The 21730-nt window shown below is 43.9% G+C and overlaps 1 protein-coding gene across 3 annotated transcripts in view; it reads right to left on the bottom strand.

Annotated features, from left to right (window-relative positions):
* Window positions 1–249: 249 nt before the first annotated feature.
* The window catches only part of BICRAL (BICRA like chromatin remodeling complex associated protein), a 99041-nt gene continuing 77560 nt past the window's right edge, over window positions 250–21730 (bottom strand). For all 3 annotated transcript variants that reach the window (XM_045843106.1, XM_045843108.1, XM_045843107.1), the window contains 7 exons: window positions 13117–13222; window positions 12240–12337; window positions 10346–10407; window positions 9613–9758; window positions 8270–8364; window positions 6489–6591; window positions 250–3935 (listed from right to left, as the gene is read on the bottom strand). In XM_045843106.1, coding sequence (XP_045699062.1) covers window positions 3148–3935; window positions 6489–6591; window positions 8270–8364; window positions 9613–9758; window positions 10346–10407; window positions 12240–12337; window positions 13117–13222 — 1398 coding nt within the window. In that variant the 3' untranslated portion in view covers window positions 250–3147. The remainder of the gene's footprint in view (window positions 3936–6488; window positions 6592–8269; window positions 8365–9612; window positions 9759–10345; window positions 10408–12239; window positions 12338–13116; window positions 13223–21730) is intronic.

Here is a 21730-nt window from a genome sequence, read left to right as displayed (position 1 = left end):
TTTTGGCAATGGTAAACATATTTTACGCTCACACTGAACACTTACCCTTTTCTTCTGGGAAGAGCAGCCATTCCTACTTGCAAAATCAAGACAATCACAGTTGCACATTTTCCCAAATCTTTGGCTGTATTGCAATGGTTGGTTCATTTTGTAATCTCCAACTAAACATTTCCTAACCATGGATTAACAATATAGTTACTGACTGGTTTCTTTAACAGTATTTATCCAACATAACAAAATAAACTGCAATTTGTTATACTTTTTTTTACAAAACATTTTATAAATATTTTTACAAAATGTATACAAAGCAATTTCAAGTGAGACATACTATACAAATGAAGGTATTTAAGCAAATAAAGCCCACACCACACTGACAGTGAGTGACGCGTCCTCTTTGAAGTCAAGTCAGTCTGTAAGGCCTCCCTAATCTAACAAAGTCTACTAAATTCTTCAGAGCTAAAATAGTTCTTTTTTCGTAATTGCCAGTTTAAAATTTGCTTTACCTTTAGGCAGTACTTAAGGACACAGAAAATCAAATGCTTAATAACAAATCCACACTTTTCCACAACAACAGAAAAAGAAAGAAAGAAAATGATTTTTGTTACTGAGTACAAGTAGTTCTAAAACTTAACTTTGACTATGAACCTGAACAACTGAATGTTGGCCACCCGAGGCTGAGCTCTCTTACCCTTTGCTGGAGGGGGCTCGACATGCAGGTTATGACCTGTGTGCACATAACCTAATCACAGGAGTAAAATGCATTTCGTAATCTTCATTTGCCATTATCCAGAATCTTTCCTCCATAAAAAGTAAACTTACATACAAGGACACAGAAATTTACAAGTTTCATTTTGGTAAATTAGGCTCTCCATTTGATAGACAATGTTAGGGCTTAAAAACCCTTTTGGATGGTATACAGAAAAGCTGGGGTCGGGGCAGTGGGACAGGCGAGGGGAGAGGTGTGACAAATGTACACAAAACTTATCTTGTCTCTTAAGAATTCCACTGATTTGCAGTAATTAATGTAACTCATTAGCAGCCTTCACGAAGGCTTCCAGGTATAAAGTTCCACAATGAGAAGAATTTGATCAGGAGGGGCTATCTTTAAGTCTTGCTAGGAATGAGGGGGTATGAACCCTAAGGGAAGAACAGCCTATGAAATCGGGGGTTCTGGGCAGGGTGTTACCCTAGCACTGCCCGAACAGAATGTTCCATCTGGCAACACCAACTTATCTTTCTAACACATTACAATAAAGGAAAAGGGAAATCTGCAACTTGGGCATTGGCACAAATAAGGAAAAAATGGTGACCCTAGGATGGCCCAGATTTTCCAATTCCTATTAGCGGGGGTGGGGGGTGGAAGTGGGGAGAAGGTACTCCGCTTCCAAGAAGACTGGCTGTCTCACAGGGTGCCTTCGCACGGAGGGACAAAGGGGCAGGGAGAGTACAGGTCTTCTGTTGCTGTGTTTTCTAGTAATCAGAGGCCTTCCTTTCCATCACAGGGCAATCTGTAAGATAAATGTCCAACATGATGACAATGGGAGTCATCCCCATTCCGGGACAGCCAGAAGCAAATCCTGGCAATGTGTTAGAGTGGAGACCAGTGGGCGCACCTCTGAAGCCAGAGAGATCGAATTAGTGAGAGAGTGCATACGCAGAAGGGGGAGCGTGCACACATGCTGTAACCACAATGACCTCAGATCTGAACAGCTCAGGCACGTTCACATATGCATGTGTACAGGTCAAACACCACTATGTAGCTTTCCCACGGGCAGTACATAACTGATGGTTACAATGACAGTGAGAATGAAAGTAGTAACAACAGAAATGGGATGACCTGGGGTAGGTACAGAAGAAAGGAAAATGGGGAAAGCTCCCTGAAAAGAAATATAAATAAATAAAGCAACAAGTCATGTTCACTAATATGAACATAGGCCAAACACAAACCATGACAGGGCGTGTCCTTTGGCTCTCAAGTGGGAATCCCACGTCTCAAATCTCTCCTTTCCGTGGTGGGCTGGCTGGGTACCTTTGGTTTGTTTGTGTTTTGGTAATGATTGCTCCTAGAGGTGACTACTGTTCTCAGACAACAAGAAGCAGAAACAAGGCCAAAGTCCCCTTAAGGATTCAACTGAAAAATTACAACATTGCTTTCAAATGAAAGTGCTTTGACACTTGGCTGTTTGCAGTGGGAGAGGGTGCAAAGACAGGTTAAATGAAACAAAACCCAGCAACAAACAAAAACGTACATCGTATGTTGACTATATCCAATCATAAAAGGTAAAATGCTTGTTTTTTCTCAATAGTTAACATATATATGCTTTTACATATATACATAGTATATTCCGCATGGCTCTATCCCGGCCTCCCCTGTACACTGTGCCATGAACTGGTTTCCATTCTCCTTTATTTAGTCTGGTGAAATGATCTCAAGTCACGTCATTAAGAACAGAGCATTGCCCACATGAAATCCAACATGGATCTGCTGAAAGAGCGCGAGGTTGTGCTCCAGGAGCATCGGGAAAGCACTCGGACAGTGAGCGAGGAAGCCCTGCCAATGCCCTGCTTGGGTGCTGCCACCGTGCTGAGCGGTCCCTGGTGGGGCCGCCAGCAACCTGCTGCCCAGAGATGGCTGAAGGGGAGAACCTGTGGTCTCCTCTCCAACAACAACAAAAAAAACCCCAAAAGTCAAAATTTTAAGATAAAGCAGGAAATTCTTTAAAAAGTAGCTTCTATCAGTCCTATTTGATTTTCTTTAATAAGTCTATTCTTTTCAAATGACTTATGATTGTCAGAACTTTACCCAGGGCCAAGTATACTGTGATCTCATTGAGTTACAGTATTTTTTAAAAAAATAAAACAGGTAAACAACAACAACAAAAAGACTAAAAGCGCTTTCAGAACACTTGAAATGTGTAGGGCCTGTCAGACTGCTTTCTAACAAAGATTAATTTTACGAAAGGATCTCCCTGTAACCACGATGAGTATTGCTCTTAAACAAAGAACGGGGTTGAGATTAGAAAGGATAACCTGTGATGAAGGATCAAGCAGTTCTGGAGACAGGAGACCGGTTCCATTTGCTTTTGCCAGGAAAGACTAATGTGTCCGGGGCGGGGTATGGGCGGGGCAGGGGCAGGGCTGCTGCTATTAACACTCTAGGATACTATTTACAGCTGCTTCTAAAATGGAGTCAGTCTCTACAACGCCTTCACTGTGGTCCGGGATGAACTTTTCCAGGCAGTTTTCCTGCGAAGCCATTGGAGAAAAGTTGGGGAAATCCAACTCAACAGAGCCGCTAATGGTGGGGTCACTCTGGGTCTGCCGCCCAGCCTTTTTGAGTTCCAAGATGTTTTTAAATGTTGTTTCCAAACTCTTAGTGAGCTGGAGATCTGGCTGGGGCTCGCCCGACCCTTTCATGATGTCTGTGTGTAAAACTTCATTCTTTGGAGAATTCCTCAGAGTTTTGTCCTGGAAGGAATTGTTACACGTCATCTCCAAGTGAGAATCTGCTAGTGTACTCGAGAGTTTGCTCTCAGTACCATGATCCGGTCTCGACGAGATTTTCCGGGGCCCTTCGGGGAGGGGAGCGCACTCGCTGCCCTTCAGGGTGTCTCTCCGGCTGGTTTTCTCTTCGGACGCACTCCGGTACTGAACTAAGCCCACTTTGTCAAATTTCAGTGCTCTGCCGAGGCATTCAGTTTTTTTAGAAATGTTTCCTTCTGCAGAGACCACGATGTGGTTAGGCACTGGATGAAATTGGTCATGATTCACTGGTTCTGCCATGCCTGGTTTGGCTCGGTCTCTGCTTTGGGCCTTGGCCGTCAGATGGAGAGAGCTGGTTGTTTTACCACCATGCTGGTCACTCCTGCCAAACTGCGTCTCCTGAGCAGCTTTATCAGGTTTGAAGGAACAACAGAAATCAGCTTGAAAACCCTCTGGAAATGGAAACAAAAAGAATGTTAATGAATGAAGGAGAGAGTAAGGGCAATACAACAGACCCTCAGTGGGTCAGGTGCAAAGCCATCTTGCTCCAGCCCAGCCCATACCACTGACATAATCTTTCATGTCCAAGAAGGTGCGGGGGCATAGTCATCGAGGGGGCACCCCATGAAAGTAACAGGGCTATAGGGACACAGCCTTCAGATGAGCAGCTCAGACCTCTTTGCAAAGGTAGCTGCTGGATGACAATAGGAAAAACTAGAGAGGCAAAAAGCTACACTTTGATTTAATCTCTTACTGTTATTTTTAAATAGTCTTTTAAATTACCAACTGCTTTGAAACAGTCTGAAAACAGAAATTAGATGCTAGTATCAGCCTGGTTCATTTCCTTGGGACACAGAGCTCTGGAAGGAGGCTTTGGCAGGGCACGGTGTATCTTCGGGTGATGGCACTCTAGTCACTCTGGACACACGTAAGGGGGCCTGGCAGAATTAGCTGCATTTTGCCAGGAGCACAAAACAAAGATCGATACTGATCCAAAATGACATCTGCTTGGAAGGACAGTGGGGAACTGTGTCTGTGAGCAAACACTGAGCTGAGCCAGGCTCGAAGAGCCAAGGGCAACGGCAAGAGAAATGTTAGTGAGGTTTGGGGGAGGTTACAGAGGATGGAAGTCGGACTGTAGTTATTGCTCAAGGGCAGAGAAAGTGTTAACTCTGAAGTCATGAAAGTGAAATAGGGCTGGGGTGACATCTATAAACGCACAACCATGAACTTGTTCACCAAGTCCCAAAATCAAAGGTCTAGCACATACAGCCTTGAAACCTCAAAAGCTGATTCCACCCAACAAACAACTGGCTGTGCTGGCGCAACACGGAGGGGGACGAAGCCCCAGGCCGAGCTCATGCCTGAGGGGCTGACTCAGAGTGGGGGCTTTGTCTGCAAACTCAGCTCACCAACACACAACAGAGCTCAGGCTCTGAGGAAGAAGGTCAGAAATCTATCCTACAGTGTTCCCTTCCTTTCTGGAAAGATTTGAGGATTCTTCTAGGTACACAGCAATTCTGTTGGACTTTTCCTTTAGACCGAGCGCAAGGGCTGTACGTTCTCTTTGGACATTTCTTGAGCCACACCAAACAAGGCAGAACTTTAGTCTTTAAGTGTCAGAAAGACATTAGTAGAATGGGAGTAGAGCCACAGGAAAACACAGCAGTCCTCAAATACCGTTTTGTTCAACACTTTTCTGCATCACTGATGAACGTAAAAACCTGATTCCCTGCCGGGGCTGCTGTCCATGTGGACTTTGCACCTTCTCCCTGTGTCTGATGGGGGTTTCCTCTGGGGACACTGGCTTCCTCCCCAACCCCAAAGGCATGCACGTGACGCGGACTGGGTGTCTACAGTGACCCTGAGTGTGCATATGATGTCCTACCGTGGAAGAGTGTCCTGCCCAGGGTTGGAAAGGAATCACCTTGTTTTTATTAATCTTTCTTAAACACATACATAGCTCACATTTATTGCAGTGTTTAATAGTAGAAGTGTTTTTGGATCTTTATTTAGAAGTTGATGTTTCTGTGACCAGAAATATGCCATAGGAACATAACTCCTTTTCTATATCAATTAGCCTATGGTAAAATTGGTTTCCTTAGACTAGTTTTGCATAAAATCACAGTTTCTAAGAAATTATAGATATTAAGTGAGAACTTACTATAATAGTCCAATATAGGGGAATGGATTAGTTAAGTATTAAATTTATACACTAAAATTTATTAAATATTATTTTAAAGACTTTAGCAAATGACAAAAACTTCAGATGGTTAAATGGAAGAAAATTAGAGTAAAATTAGCACGTGACATATGAATATAACTACATATAAATGATACATGAAAATGGGAACCAGAACCAGAACTGGAAGAAAATTTGGAGAATAAATACATTTCTTTTATAAGATGGTGAAAGAATGGGTAAAATCTATGATGCATTAATTGTTATAATGTTATTTGACTTAAATAATTGTAGAGGCTAGAAAAAAGTACAGAGATTTCATTTTTACAAGGCAGAATGCGAGTTGACTCTAACAGGTGTACACTGAGCAGGAGCAGGAAGCTGGCGGGTGAGAGAAAAGTGCTTAAGTTACAATTACATCACAATTCTACAGCTTGTGGGCAGGGACCACGTTTTACTCATTTTTCCCTCTAACAATGCCATCTGTATAGTAAGATAACTCAATAATTTGCTGAGGTTTAATTGCTTCTGGGAGGGCTTTGGACTTAATTTAGTTCTCAAAAATTAGAGAACGATTGAGCAGTTTGAGTTTACAATGGGGAAAAATAATCACTAAACTGAATGTAAAATTCTAGTTTGGATTCTCTAGAACATAGACCTTTTTGGAGCATTCATATCCTGCTCTCAACTCCGAGTTTTTGCCCCCCAGAATTCATAGTCTATCTTCAGTTTCATACTGAAGGTGGGCTCAGAGGGACTCCCCAAAGGCCCGCAGCCTCGAGCCCCAGCGGGAGCGCTCCTCTGCCTTCTCCCCGCGCCTTACCAGGGTCCACCAGTGCCAGGCGCTTGTCTCGGGACAGAGATGCTCTTTCCTCCTGGTTGAACATTCTATCGATCATCACCATCTCAGCAGAGGGATTGATCCGCTGAAAGTAAGAGAGTCCAGTCATTTCAGGTGCCTTTTTTATTTTCATTTTTTTCTTTTTTTTCCCCCCGGTGCCTTTTAACAAGTGCAAACATCTCCCTGCACCTTTGGAACAGTGGGAGTGATCAGAAATGAGAATTCAATGTTTAAGTTCAGTCGTGTCCCATGTAGTCATATTTTTCCTTGCTACCTAGGATGCATTTTTTTAAATTGTGGGTTTTTTTGGGAAAAGATAATTTACACATTGGTACAAAATTCAAAAAGGGGACGTGAAAAGTAAGCCTGTCTTCTTTGGCCCACCTGTGCATCACTTCCCCACCCCCACCCCCTGGAGGCACCCATGCCTAACAGTTCACTAACCTACTCCACAGACATGTCGTGCATCTGCGCATGGATGTTCTTTTTTTTCTGTTTGTTTTTGTATTTTTTGCACACAAATGGTAGCAATAATACACACTATTCTGGTACCTTCCTTGCTTCCCCTTCTGATAATATTTTGGAAATCTTTTCATTAAAATGACCTTTTACTTTATACTCTGTTTTAATCTGTTTATTTTATTAAAGCTTTCCTTAAAATTATTTTTTGCTGTACAGAATCAAATCTTAAATTATATCTCTGGGTCTTATTTAACATGAAAACTCATGGCAGATACAATTTGACCACATAAGTGGTTGGTCTTCTCCTCAGAAATGATAGTCTTCTTGATGTCTCAGAGTTTTGTTTTAGGCATGGTTGTCAATATAAGAACAACTATTGCAGACTTTGGAGCCATCATTTTAAGTAAAAATATATACATTTAAATAAACACAAACACACATAATACATATTTACATGACAGCGTGTATGTGTATAAGGTATACCACTAGTCCCCCACGGCACATGTCCGAAGCTGATCGCAAATTGAAAACCACTTGTAAGAGACAAATTTATTATAGGTTGAAGCTCATATGATTTTAGAACTGTTTGTAAAATCTCAGAACAGGTTTGGTCTCTCCATCATTTCCTGAGGTATCTTACTCCTTTCTCTAATGAATTAGTGCTTTAAAACCAATTTTAGTTCCTATATGAAGTGATGAAAATATTCCAGAATTAGACAGTGGCAATGGTTGCACAATCAGGTGAATATTCTAAGAACCATCAAGTTATACATTGGAAAATTAAGTGTGAATTTTATAGCATGTTAACAGTTAAAAACAGGACAAAGTCAATGCTAACACTGCCATCATCCAGTCTCCTCAGATGTCACTTGGAACGACCATCCCTTGCTGTGCCCCAGCCCTCTCCCACGTCTCTGGGCTGGTGACAGGCAGCACCCAGCGAGCGTGCGAGTGTGTGGACCGGGGGTCAGGCGCCCTGGTCTGCATCCTGGCTGGGCTAGTTACCCAGCAAGCTCACTGGCTATATGATCTTGGGAGAATTACTTAGCCAAAGCCTTAGGCCCCTCGTTTATACAGGAACAACCACCCCAGCACTGATGGTGATCGACCATGTACAGTGCCATAGTTGTTAGCTGCTGTTAGCGGTAGTGACAGTCAAGTGTAAGGTTTTCCACATACTTAAGTATCTGTGCCTTTTAAACTATGCTGGGAAAATGCGGTTCCCTGGAGTCTCTCTCTCTGAATCGGTAGCTGTGACCTGTAGAGTGTAATAAACAAACACGCTTGGGAGCAGAATTTACCATGGCGTCTTCCAGGAGCAGGCATCTGTATTTGTTAAGCATAGCTTGGGTCCTTTTAAGGAGCTGAGTGGCAACTGTTTCAAATTCATTGTCAACTTTAAAAAGAGAGAGAGAGAGAAAACAGTCAGAGAGTGCATATCACCCACTCGGCCTTTCATTCCTTAGGACAGGACTGTAATGCATTACTCTTCCCCTGTTCACACACGTCGTATCTGTGCAATTTTCTCTCCTGAGGTAGCTTTTCTGGGATTAAACGTAATACTTCTGCACCACTTTCCCTCACTGTCCACCGCTATGAACATGGAAAGTCATTTCGATATTACCTTATATTAACTTTAATTAAGAAGCCAAGAGATAGTATCTTTAACATCACCTATAAAAGAAAACCATATTACACAGACAAGCAACAGTAGTGAGCCTCCACTCTTCCCCAACAGCACAAAAACCCAGAGCAGCTGCAGCAGTGCAGCCCTGCTGTCCAGGCTGGGCAGGCCAGCTTTAACTAAGGACACAAACTAGTTCAGGACATCTCGCAGGTTGCGGTGCTGTGGCTCTGTCCTTGTCTGTTGGTCTCCAAAGGTCTCACATTTTCTACTTCACTCTTCTCAGACTCTTCACAGCCCTGTTTAATTCTGGATCTGCACCTGATTCCCTGGACCTCCCAGGGAAGCGCATGGTGGACTAAGATCCCGACACTCAGATCAGACCCCGGCCAGGGGAGCAGACCCTTGGCAGCGGAGGGAAGGACTGAAGCAGCAGAGGGGAACGGACGGTGTCAGGGCCGGGAATGGTGATGGGAAGGAGGGTAGAACTAAGCTGCACGGCTGGGAGAGGCAGCAGGGCCAGGCATGAGAATGGGCTGAGTTCCAGCTTGGGATCTTTATCCTTAACCTTTTTTGGCCAGTTTCTTGACATACAGCAATCCTCTGACTCACTTTGGAACCTCAAAGAGTGCTTTTGGGTGCTGAAGGATCGGTCTAACTCATACAACCGGTATTAAGAGCTAAGGGCACGCATTCTGTCTAAACACAGGACTATGCCTAAATCACTGTGAGTACCCAGTTCAGAGCCATCTCACCTGCAGCCAGCAATGCAAACAATGCTTTGCATTCATTGCCCCCCAAATCCGACTCTGACATTGGTGTATCCCCACAGAATAGTGAGAAGAGTAAGTCACGGCCCTAATTGTGGACTGGGAAACAGGGTAAACGGGGAACAAGTTAGGTCTGTCCTTAAAAACAATGACCTAGCTACCATGTGGGGGCTCGGGGCTCTCCCTCTCCTGTGGGGAGCTCTCAGAGGGGCCTGGGGTCAAAGGGCCTCTGGGGTTACAGTCTGACTACCTTTCCTCAAGTCCTCCTCAGTGGGCATGGAGCCCTGGCACACGTGGTAGGAGAGCAGCCGCTGTACTGCGTCACTCAGTGACTGGAACTGACTTTTATCAGGCGTCACCGCGTGGGCTTGGTCCCTCTGTAGCTGCTGGAGAATGCTGTGAAAGAGAGACTTTATGTCAGTGGGAGTCCTATTAAGAAATCGAATCCTCTGCATGCAAAGAGAGAGAGGGACACACAGAGCTGGTATTCTTGACAGTGTAGTGGTTCTGTTTTTCTTCAGTTTTATACTTTGTATACCAGGGTGGGTTTAGAATTTGGTCTAACCGTCCCTCAGGCGACTCAAACTGTGGCCCTGGCCTCAAAAGCCCAGTGTTCCCACCAACCACTCACGTGTAGGGACTCACACAGACCTTGGCAATGCCTGAGCATCGGCCAACTAAGCTTATGCTAACATTTCTGTTCTGATCATAGGAGTGCACCAAACCACGCGCTTTTGGCCAACCGAAGGGTGCATGGTGTCCTAAAAAGCTCTTCTCCTGAAGAACAAAAGAGCAAAGAATAGGCTCAAACTACACTTGAGGTATTTATCAGTCTTAATGGAGACAAACTATAGGAAAAGAGTTTTAAAGAATATTTTTAAAAATATTATATATTTTATTATAACCTGACTTCTGTTGTGTAAGTACTGAAGGTTAGGAACCTAGAGAAATGTTCAAAATGGGTCATTTCCAAGGTCACTCACAAAGCTCCCTTAGTGAGTTGTTTTGCAGCAGGCCTCTTCTGTCCTCCCGGATGACCGTCCACCTAAACACAAAACACACCTCTTAGTATTCCCTTTCAGTGAAAAAATAAGCAGAATAGCCCTGGCTGGTGTGGCTCAGTGGGTTGAGCACCAGCCTTAAAACTGAAATGCTGGTGCTTTTCAGTTGGTTCAACTCCCAGTTGGCACAGGCCTGGGTTGCGGGCCAGGTCCCAGTTGGAGGTGTGCGAGAGGCAACTGATCCCTGTTTCTATCATTTCCTTCACAAATCAATATTTCTCTCCCTCTCTTTCTCTTTCCCTTCCCTTCTCCCTAAAAGTAAATAAAATCTTTAAAAAAGACAAGAAGAAAAAATAAGCAGAATACAGTTACACATAAAGGTCACTGTGTTTTGAATACTTTCGGCTCCCTGTCAAGAGCATGTCCTAACAATGTTGAATTTGGCCTGCTAAAAAAGTAAACAAGCAAGTCTGCAGACCCCTGCGGTGAAGCTGCCCTGTGTCGAGATTACAGGAAGCTGTCCTATCAGTTCCTTGGAACGACTTGGCTTGGACAGTAAAGCCCAACCCCAGCTTCCTCTGCAAATGTATCGTTATATTTTTGAAGAAGAATATTTGGATACCAACTCCATGAACGTCTGAAAATCCAACAGATAATCACCTAATTCATTTTCTCAGTGGTTAATAAGGGAACAAACACTTCTGAGCTCCTGTTTCACACAGTTAGGTATGTAATCTAGTAGGCATTTCCATGTCATGTTAAGGAAACAAATTCGCCTGCGTGAGAACCTGAGAACTGAACCAGATCCTCCACTGAGTGGTCCAGGCAGGCCCAGATTATAACAGGTTGATTAAACTATTAATTGTTCAGTTTGATGGAGAAGTAACTAAGGCCTTAGCACAGCGATTTTCAACCTTTTTCATCTCATGGCACACATAAACTAATTAGTAAAATTCTGTGGCACACCAAAAAATGTATTTTTTGCCAATCTGACAAAAAAAAAAAAAAACCCAAAAAACAGGTGTAATTTTGATTTACTCAAACCGGACAACTATTGTTGTGTTGGCTGTTGTCACTTTTTCATTTTACAGTCTAAGGGGACAGAGGTTAGAGCCCCTGACTACGTAGTCAGGTGCTGCGTGTTTAACAATTCTTGCCACATGCCAGTAAGAATCACTGCCTCAGTAAGCTGAAAACCAAACTTTTTTCCCCTTTCCTTTTTATTTTTTAAAAGATTTTATTATTATTTTTTTTTTAGAAAGAGGGGAAGAGAGGGAGAGAAACATCAATGTGCGAAAGAAATGATAGAAACAGGGACCAGTTGCCTCTCACATGCCCCCAGCTGGAGACCAGGCCTGCAACCCAGGCATGTGCCATGACTGGGAATCAAACCAGTGGTCCAGCACTCAACCCACTGAGCCACACCAGCCAGGGCTCCCCTTGCTTTTTAGATCAGTGGTTGAGTTGAAAGCCCATAGGGACTACTTCAAACATTCCTGGTTGTTATTGCAGAAAATAACATTTTCTCAGTATGAGGAACAGATTCACTTTTGATATAATAAGTGATAACATTCAACAGTAAACTACATTTTTTGAATGCCTACTATGTGGTGGCTGCTGGTATATTATTAACTTGTGAGAAAATGATAGCACTGTAAACATGTGGCAAACAGAATGGACACCTTCATCCCACAAATGTTAACAACAAGGCCCAGACTGCCGGGGAGGCTTCAGTGAGCACATCTATACAGACACACCGGCACCGGGCTGACTGTGCAGGCAATACTGGGCAGTGACAACGGAACAGAAGATGACAAGGACACTTTCTCTCCATTACGCTGAACATTAAGAAGAAACCATGTAAACTGTGTTCTACCTGCACCGTGGGCTGGCCAGCCGGCGATCCAACTTTTTCCTGCTGTGGTTGTGTGGTTCCTAAGGACGCTGGTATAGCTTTGCTTCCAGAATCCTGCCCTGTTAGAATTAACACGTAAGACAATGTTCAACAGAAAGAGTAAATCAGGCTCATCGTATGACCCTCGAGTCCACTGTTTGCAGAGGGTGGAACATTCCAAAAGGGACGTCTTTATCACGGATGCTTGATGTGATTAGGAGAGCAGAAAGTTCATTTATCTTTGAAAGCTCTAGAGGCAGAGGTGAGGATTATTAAAGGCTATTTAGGTAAGGAGTAGAAATAAATAAATAAAAGCTGCCAATGCTGCAGTTTCAAATTATATAAGGTCTGAGCAATAGGCCTCAAGCCAGTAATCTGTCAGTATTACCAAGACCCAACATACAACTTAAGGAAAGGAGGCCCAATTAGGGGACTGACTAGGAGTGCTCAAGTTTTTGTCTTTCTAGCACTCATGGAGCAATGCAGGTGTTCAAAGCTTTCGAAAAAACGGGAGACAAAGCCTACAGTGTTTTAGTCTCAGAGGGATTCTAAATACATGTACATAAAGCAACATGAGGACAATCGCAGAGTCACCTGTGCATATAACACTACTTCTGTTGTTTCTAGCAGCACACTTTTTTCATATAATTTAATGCATCATAACTTAATTAGAAGTGCTTTTCACTTGCTTAGTAGTACAGAGAATGGTGCTACAGACACCACGTGGAAAGGACTTGGAAAAAAGAAGTGATCGGAGTAGAGGTGAGACTGAGTCAGGGAGACTGAGGCAGAGGGAGGGGTGTGGGAGGTGTGTCCTTGAGTACTGGGGGGACAGGGACAAGCTGGGGAGGCCCCTGACCTGGCAGTGCGGTGCTCAAGAGACCAGGAATCTGTGCTTGCCGCAGGCCGTCTGGGGTCTTGGAAGCACAAATGGGCGAAGTCTGATTCAAACATTTTTTCTGAGCCTGTAAAAAAATATTACCAAGATGGAAAAATTAATATCATGACTAAAAGTTTTAATAAATTACTTAAAACGCCAAACTAGCCATTAGTGTCTATATGACATCACCTTTGGGCTAGATGACAAGACAAAACAAATGTTTGAAAACATTATTTTCTTATCACGTTGGGAGACTTGCAAGAGTACCTGTAAACTCCGCAGGCACACTGACCTTTTCACACACTGTTCGGTGGGGGCTGAGTTGATACCAGCCTGCTTTCTCGCTCACGCAGCAGTGCTCGTGGTGCTGAGACCCAAAACAAAGGCTGAGCCAGGAACCCAGTTCCCGTCCCTGGGAATTACACATCACAGTCCTCACAGGAGGATGGTGACCCTGCCGATCAGTGCCTACTCGGCGTCTACGCTGACTCTGAGTGCCCGACCCGGGCTCAAGCGCCAACCCAAAATCTCCTGCCACCACGCACTGTGCCTTCTGTGTGAGTGACCTACTGTGTGGTCTGTCTCTAGTCTGCGTCGTGGCCACATCAGGTGGCGTGTCACTGGGAAGTGGAAATTCAACTGATTATTAGCTTATGCGAATATTATTAGAGAAATTAATCTGACATTTGAACTGTTGTGTACTTCTTTTCTATAAATGACGAAGATGAATTGGATGATGTTTAAGGACTCTCAAGTTCCTTTTCACTCTTAAAAAATCTGTTATCTCTATAATCATTTAAGGTAAGACAATAAAGGGTTTTTTAATTATTTTCGATTTTTAATCCTCTTTGCTATTACTACTTCATAATGCCTTAGGTTTTCAGAGTTTTTTCCTTCAGTTTTATATTTTGTATAATAGATTTAAAGTTTAGTCTAACCATTTCCATGGGGGCCTTACATGTTGATCTTGATTTAAGTGAAATGTTCTCACCGACCATTCATTTGTGGGTGTTATACAGACCTCGGCAATGCTTGACCCACTAAGCTCATGTTAATTCTGTTCTAAACAATTAATTGTCTATTTGGTTCATTCTTGTATTATAAAAATGAAGAGGGACTGGACCTCACCCAACAAAGACTGGAAGAGGCCACTGCAAAGCTGGAGTGGCCCCTTGTCCATCCTTCCATTAGCAGGGAAGGTCGAACCCACACCACTCTAGATGGACAGGCAGTAAGTTCTTGGCCAGAAAACCCTGAGGGGAAAATTTTCCAGTTTTCATAGCCTTTCCCCCAGAACGGAACTCCACGCTCTCCCACTCCTGGGGAACTCTTCCCACAGAGGACACTCGTGTTGTGGAGAGGCCTGGGACAAAGTGAACACAGGCCTTCTTCTCAAGTGTCTCCAGGGGATGATCACTAAGGGCTGCTTCAAAGAAAAATCAAAACAGATAAAAGTTGGAAAAACGTAGTTCAACGGGGCAAGGCTACTTGTTAGGTAGGACTCTGAAATAACGAGATCAACAGGTGAATAGGGGAATCGGAATCCATGTGTCCAAATGACCAAAGTCCGTACAGTGACGTTGTCAGCACACAGCATTTGGGGTTTCTTTCAGTATGCCTGGTTCTCATGAAGCAGAACATCACCCTCCTTGTTGCTTCGGAACATGCACTTTTTGCTTTGATAAAATGGTCTCCCACCATATTTATCAGACGAGACCTGGAATGACTCTGAGCTATTAAACAGACAAATGAAACAAAATCCACGCATATGTTAAGTAGTAAAACAATTAAGAAGATCAAGGAAGAGAACTCCATAAAAGTCAGGAGAAGGATGGAGACTGGGGAGGCATGCAGAGAGGGAGGTGCTTTCTGTGGGTACTGGCACTATTTTATTCCTTGAGTGGTTACATGGATGGGTATTTGTATTTATGTTTTATGAATTTTTCTACATGTGTCCTATTTCACAATGCAGAAGAGTAAAAAGAAGAAACCAAGAACAATCTAATCTAATGTCAAAGCCTGAAAATCACTTGAGGGCACAGAGTACTGTCTGTGTGAAAACAGGGCTAGACCTGCAGAGCGTGTCTCCTTTTAGCGCGTGTTGGGTGAGTACCTCGCAGTCCCCCTTCTGGCCTGTGTGGGCAGCAAGCAGTGGCATTTGCGCACTGTCATCCTCTACCTACCATCTGTGCTCCTCACTGAATCCCTTCCCCTGGGACTAGAACAATCAATCCAATTGTCACACTGGGGGCTGGGGACAGAAAGGGTGGGAGCGGGGTAGGGCCAGGGAGGTGGTAGAATCAGAACCCACTGGGGAAGGCCCTACACTTGGACCCCCTCGATTCATCAAAGCCGCACGTTTGGAAAGCTCTGCTCTGTCTCCAGAAGGCGCCGGCGGCTCCCAGTCCACTTATTTTTAGGGCAGGACTCTTGTCTGTCTGATTCACTGCGGTATCCCCAGCATCAGAACAGGGCCTGGCACCACAGTGAACACATGGTAAATAGTTGTTAAATAAAAAATGAGTGAGGAGCATTTAAGATCTCATTCACTGGTGTATGTCATCAGTTTGGCCCAATTAAACTCTTATTGAAACTCTCAAAAAAAATGACTTCCTGCTAAAATGGAAGTGTAGATAAACACACTTTGCCTCTATGCACATCTACAGCAAAAATTACAACCAGACTATAAAACAAGTATCACCCAGATTTGTCAGGAAATCGAGCTGTGTAGAAGTCCATCAACAGGGGATTTAAAGCAGCCACATTCACCCAGATGGGTAGGAGGGGCAGAGAGATCTGCAGGCCGGAGAGGCTGCAGAATGGGCAGTCCCACGTTCACACCCAATAGATAAAAATCGGGAGGGATGCCTCCGGGCAGGCATCCCAGCCCCACACCTGACCACCTAGCTCAGGGCTCCAGCACCAGGAAGATAAGTCCCCATAAATTCTGGCTGTGAAAATCAGTGGGGTTTAGGGATGTGGAAGAAACTGCAGGATTCTCAAGAGACTCCTCTTAAAGGGCCTGCAATAGACTTAGGACTGACACAGACCTGCCCGCTCTGGGATTCAGCACCAGGACGAGAGCTGGAAGGGCACAACTGGCATATGGGGAGAAGGGGAGAAAGTGAAGTGACTGGCAAGGGGGCGGGTGCTGGGAGATAGCTTCCTATGTAAAAAAAAGAAGATCAAAACTATGAACATTAAAATGGCAACAAATACACAACTGTCAACAACTGAATCTAAAAACAAACTAAGCAAACAACCAGAATGGGAACAGAATCATAGATACGGAGACTATTTGGAGGGTTATCAGTTGGGAAGGGGAAGGGGGATAATGGGGTAAAAGTTGCGGGAATTAAGTACAAAATAGACAGGGGGGTGTTAAGGAAAGTATAAGAAATGGAGAAGCCAAAGAACATACATGCATGATCCATGGACATGGACTAAGGGAGGGAATTGCTGGAGGGAATGGCGGTACCAGGCGGAGGGGAGCAAAGAGGGAAAAATTGGGACAACTGTAATAATCAATAAAATATATTTTGAAGAACTCTAAAGAAAATGCCCTGGCTGGTGTGGCTCAGTGGATTGAGCACAAGCCTGTGAACCAAAAGGTCGCCAGTTTGATTCCCAGTCAGGGCACATGCCTGGGTTGTGGGCCAGGTCCCCAGTTGGGGGTACGTGAGAAGCAATCAATTGATGTATCTCTCGTGCATCAATGTTTCTCTCCTTCTGTTTCTCCCTCCCTTCCCCTCCTCTAAAAATAAATAAAATCTTTTTTAAAAAATGAGTGAACGCAGTACACTTTCTCTGGAGTGTGCCCACACCTGCCCCTCCCTTCTTCCTTCCCTCCAGGCACGTTTCCTTTGCCCCTCTCTCTCCGAAGCTCCAAGGGCCCCACTTTTGCCTCTGTAACTTATTTCCTGAGCCCACTCTGTCCTGCTGGCTCACCTTTTCTACCTCTGTGACTTTCTAAATAAACTTTTCTTATGATTGGAAAAAAAACCCGAATGAATGAATTCCATTGAAGCAGAAGTCACAAGGGCCTGACCCTCCTTCCAGTCCCGCCCTCCTTTCCCAGTAGCCATCAACTTTCTTCTGTCCCAACTTCCTTCTATTCCTATGCCCACAGAGGAAAATCTTTCAGAAATAGTATTTAAAATTCTGTTGTTTTTACTGAACTCTTACAGAAGACCTTCTCTTGAAATGTACTTTCTTCTTGAACAGAGAAGCTATTTTGTTGAGCACTTGGCTCCAAGAACTCTGCTAATATTAATGTACAATTTTAACTCTAGACCCCCATGGATTATCACAACACCATGAATCAGAGTATTTACCATGTTGATTTTGACCTCTGTGGTACAGTTTGAAAGAAGCCAATTGCTAATTAGACAGATGATCTGACCGAAAGTTTGGTTATCAATGCATCCCTTGGATTGATTTATGACCAAAATGGGGCATTGTGAACAAAAAAGGGGTCTAGGAAGGTATCCCTACCAATGTGATCTGATCATAAATTCTTGCTGGGCAGGTCATGGTGGATAGTCACATCTAGGCTTACAACTTTTTAGTGAAAGGTTTATTTTTGGCTCTGGCCAGCGTGGTTCACTTGGTTGGAACATTGTCATATAAACTGAAAGGTTGCAGGTTCAATTTTAGATCAGGGCATATGCTTGGGTTGAAGGTTCATCCTTGGTCTGGGTGTGTGTGAGATGCAACCAATCAATGTTTCTCTCTCACATGGATGTTTCTCTACATCTCTTTCTCCCTCCCTTCCCCTCTCTTTAAAATCAATAAGCATGACTTCAGGTCAGGATTTGAAAAAAACAGCTTTATCTTTGCCTTAAATAAGCTCTGTCCATTGTTTCTGTGCATCTAGGGTAAGTGCAGCTGAAATAAGACATAACCACCCTCAAGGAAGCACATAATCTTGTTAAGTACACTGTAATCCAATCCCCACCTTCCTTTCTCCCATGTCCTTGTAATCCTTACATTCCTCCTTAATCTCAAATACATAAAAGAAGCTGCAAAAACTTATTTTGGGAAGCATTTGAGATCTTGCTCCTGGCATGTCTCCTTGGTTTGACTCAATAAGTTCTTGTAAAAATTAAGAATAAACCATTGACAAATTAGCAAGATGATATTTATTCAACAATAGGCACTTACTGAATGAGGGGACCATTTGCGATCTACCCAATCAGTTTCCTCTGAGAAATGTCCTATTGATATAGCAATATGTCACAGCCAATAAGGTTAGAGAGCACATAGACATGTGTTACCTGCTGGAGGCTGTGAAGAGCTAAAACCCAGGGAAGGAGTCTGCCAGTGGAGCAGCTGATCTACCTAGAGTGGTGTCTTTCTTTTCTTGTTGACTCAGAGGGGCACTTTTTCCTACTTTGAACAAAATCCTGGTAGGCAGCAGCAGAGGCCCGGCATGGCCACTTCCTCGTGTCACCCACAGCCCCATCCTCTGATCACAGTGTGCCAGTCAGACTCTCTCCTGGGAATTTGGAAGGTGGGCAGTGGTAGTGGGTGGGGGAAAGAGAGGTAAATACCCAAGGGCAGCGCTTCTTTTATTATTTTATTTTATTTATTTATTTTTAAAGGGTTTTATTTATTTATTTTTAGAGAGAGGGAAAGGGAGGGAGAAAGACAGGGAGAGAAGCATCGATGTGTGAGAAAAACATGGATTGGTTGCCTCTTGAACGCCCCTAACTGGAGACCTGGCCCACATCCAGGCATGTGCCCTGACTGGGAACTGAATTGGTGACCTGTAGGATTGCAAGCCAGAGCTCTACCCACTGGCCCACAGCAGCCAGGGTGGCAGTGGTTCTTTTAATGTACTTTGATACTGGTTGTATCAAGATCACCTGGGGAGCTTCTGAAAGACAAAGTTCTTGGGTTCCAATCACAAAGACTGACGCATAAATTCAATGTGGGGGTAACAGGGGAAGTTAAGAGTTAGATTTTAGCCTTACTTGACAGGCTTAAGTGATTAATGTACGTGGAAAGCTGTTATTCCAGGAGCTGGCATGCATGACCAGTGACTCAAGGAGGTCCACAGTTAATTTGACTTTTGTGCCCCTGGGGGTCAGCGGGCCTTGAGAAGGTATCTGAGCCACTGTGTTCTAGGGAGGGAACACCTGTGATGCAGATAAAGAATTGTTGATCAACAGATAAAGAAGAGGAAGCCCTGGCTGGCAAAGCTCAGTGGATTGAGCGCAGGCTGCGAACCAAAGTATTGCAGGTTTGATTCCCAGTCAGGGTACATGTCTGGGTTGCAGGCCATGACCCCCAGCAACCGCACATTGATGTTTTTCTCTCTCTCTCTTTCTCCCTCCCTTCCTCTCTAAAAATAAACAAATAAAATCTTAAAAAAAAAAAGAGGAAAATCACCTCAGGACTGCAACTCTTATCCAATTAATCTTTTTTCCAAAACCCTTACCTACCCTTCTACTCATTTAACCTTTTCTCAAACCCTTTATCCACCCTTTCTTCTCCTTATAAAAGTGTGGCTTGAGGACTTCTGGCCAAGATGGAGGCGTAGGTAGACATACTGTGCCTCCAAACACAACCAAAAGAAGGACAACAACAATTTAGAAATAAAAAACAACCAGCACTGACAGAAAATTGAACTGTATGGAAGTCTGACAACCAAGGAGTTAAAGTAGACACGTTCATCCAGAAGGGTCAGAGGGGCACAGTTGGGAGGCCAGGTGGAGAGGGGTCACAGCAAAAAAAGCAGTGGCAGACCCTGGGCGCTCAAGGTGGCAGCGGGCAGACCCAGTGAGGCAGCGGATTGTGGAGGGGCGCAGCGCACAAGGCGGCTGGCGAACTGGTGGTCCCACATTTACGTGCTGATAAAATAGACGAAACTGGGGAGCAAGACAGACCACGCAACCCAGGGTACCAGCTCGGGGAAATAAAGCCTCAAAACACCAACTGAAAACACCTGTGGGGGGCTGAGGTGCCCAGAGAGACTCCCAGCCTCACAGGAGAGTTCGTTGGAGAGACCCACAGGGTCCTTGAACATACACAAACCCACCCACACAGGAATCAGCACCAGACGGGTCCAGTTTGCTTGGGGGAAGCGGCAGAAGTGACTGAATTCCAACAGAGAGCGGAGCAAGTGCCATTGTTCCCTCTCGAACCCCACCACCACACACAGCTCACAACCCAGGGACTGGGTTGACCCACCCAGGTGAACACCTAAGGCTCCGCCCCTCACTACATAACAGGCGCGACAAGACAAAATAATGGCCCAAAGGAAAGAACAGTTCAAAGGTCCAGAACAAATACAACTAAGTGATGAAGAAATAGCCAACCTATCAGATGCACAATTCAAAGCACTGGTAATCAGGATGCTCACAGAATTGGTTGAATTTGGTTGCAAATTAGATGAAAAAAATGAAGGCTACACTAAGTGAAACAAAAGAAAATGTACAGGGAACCAACAGTGATGGGAAGGAAACTGGGACTCAAATCAATGGAGTGAACCAGAAGGAAGAAAGAAACAATCAAACAGAAAAGAATGAAGAAACACGAATTCAAAAAAATGAGGAGAGGCTTAGGAACCTCCAGGACATCTTTAAACATTCCAATGTCTGAATTATAAGGGTACCAGAAGGAGAAGAGGAAGAGCAACAAGTGGAAAAATTATTTGAACAAATAATAAAGGAGAATTTCCCTAATCTGGCAAAGGAAATAGACTTCCATGAAGTCCAGGAAGCTCAGAGAGTCCCGAAGAAGTTGGACCCAAGGAGAAACACACCAAGACACATCATAATTACATTAGCCAAGATTAAAATGAAGGAGAGAATCCTAGACGTGGCAAGAGAAAAGGAGACAGTAACCTACAAAGGAGTTCCCATTAGACTAGACTGTTATCTGATTTCTCAAAAGAGACCTTGAAGGCAAGAAAGGGCTGGGAAGAAGTATTCCAAGTCATAAAAGGCAAGGACTTACATCCAAGATTGCCCTATCCAGCAAAGCTTCATTTAGAATGGAAGGGCAGATAAAGTGCTTCTCAGATAAGGTCAAGTTCAAGGAGTTCATCATCACCAAGCCTTTATTTTATGAAATGTTAAAGGGACTTATCTAAGAAGAAGAAGATAAAAAACATGTACAGTAAAAACATGACAGCAAACTCACAATTATTAATAACCACACCTAAAACAAAAACAAAAACAAACTAAGCAAACAACTCGAACAGGAACAGAACCATAGAAATGGAGATCACATGGAGGGTTAGCAACAGGGGAGTGGTAGGAGGAGAGAGGGGGAAAAGGTACAGAGAATAAGTAGCATTCTTATAAGGTACAATAAGGTACATAGATGGTAGGTAGAAAAGAGACAGGGGGAGGGTAAGAATAGTATGGTAAATGTAGAAGCTAAAGAACTTACAAGTATGACACATGGACAGGAACTAAAGGGGGAATGTGGGTGGGAGAGGGTGTGCAGGGTGGAGGGGAGTGAGGGGGGAAAATGGGACAACTGTAATAGCATGACCAATAAAGTATATTTAAAAAAGTGTGGCTTGAAATGAGATGCTAAGATGGTTTTTGAGGGTACATAACCCACTATCTTCTTAGATCAC

Source organism: Phyllostomus hastatus, unplaced genomic scaffold (assembly GCF_019186645.2).
Source record: "Phyllostomus hastatus isolate PE091 unplaced genomic scaffold, TTU_PhHast_1.1 phas_contig_40, whole genome shotgun sequence".
NCBI classification, from domain to species: Eukaryota; Metazoa; Chordata; class Mammalia; order Chiroptera; family Phyllostomidae; genus Phyllostomus; species Phyllostomus hastatus.
Note: the sequence above shows the minus strand (reverse complement) of the source record. Positions and strands in the feature narration are given on the sequence as shown.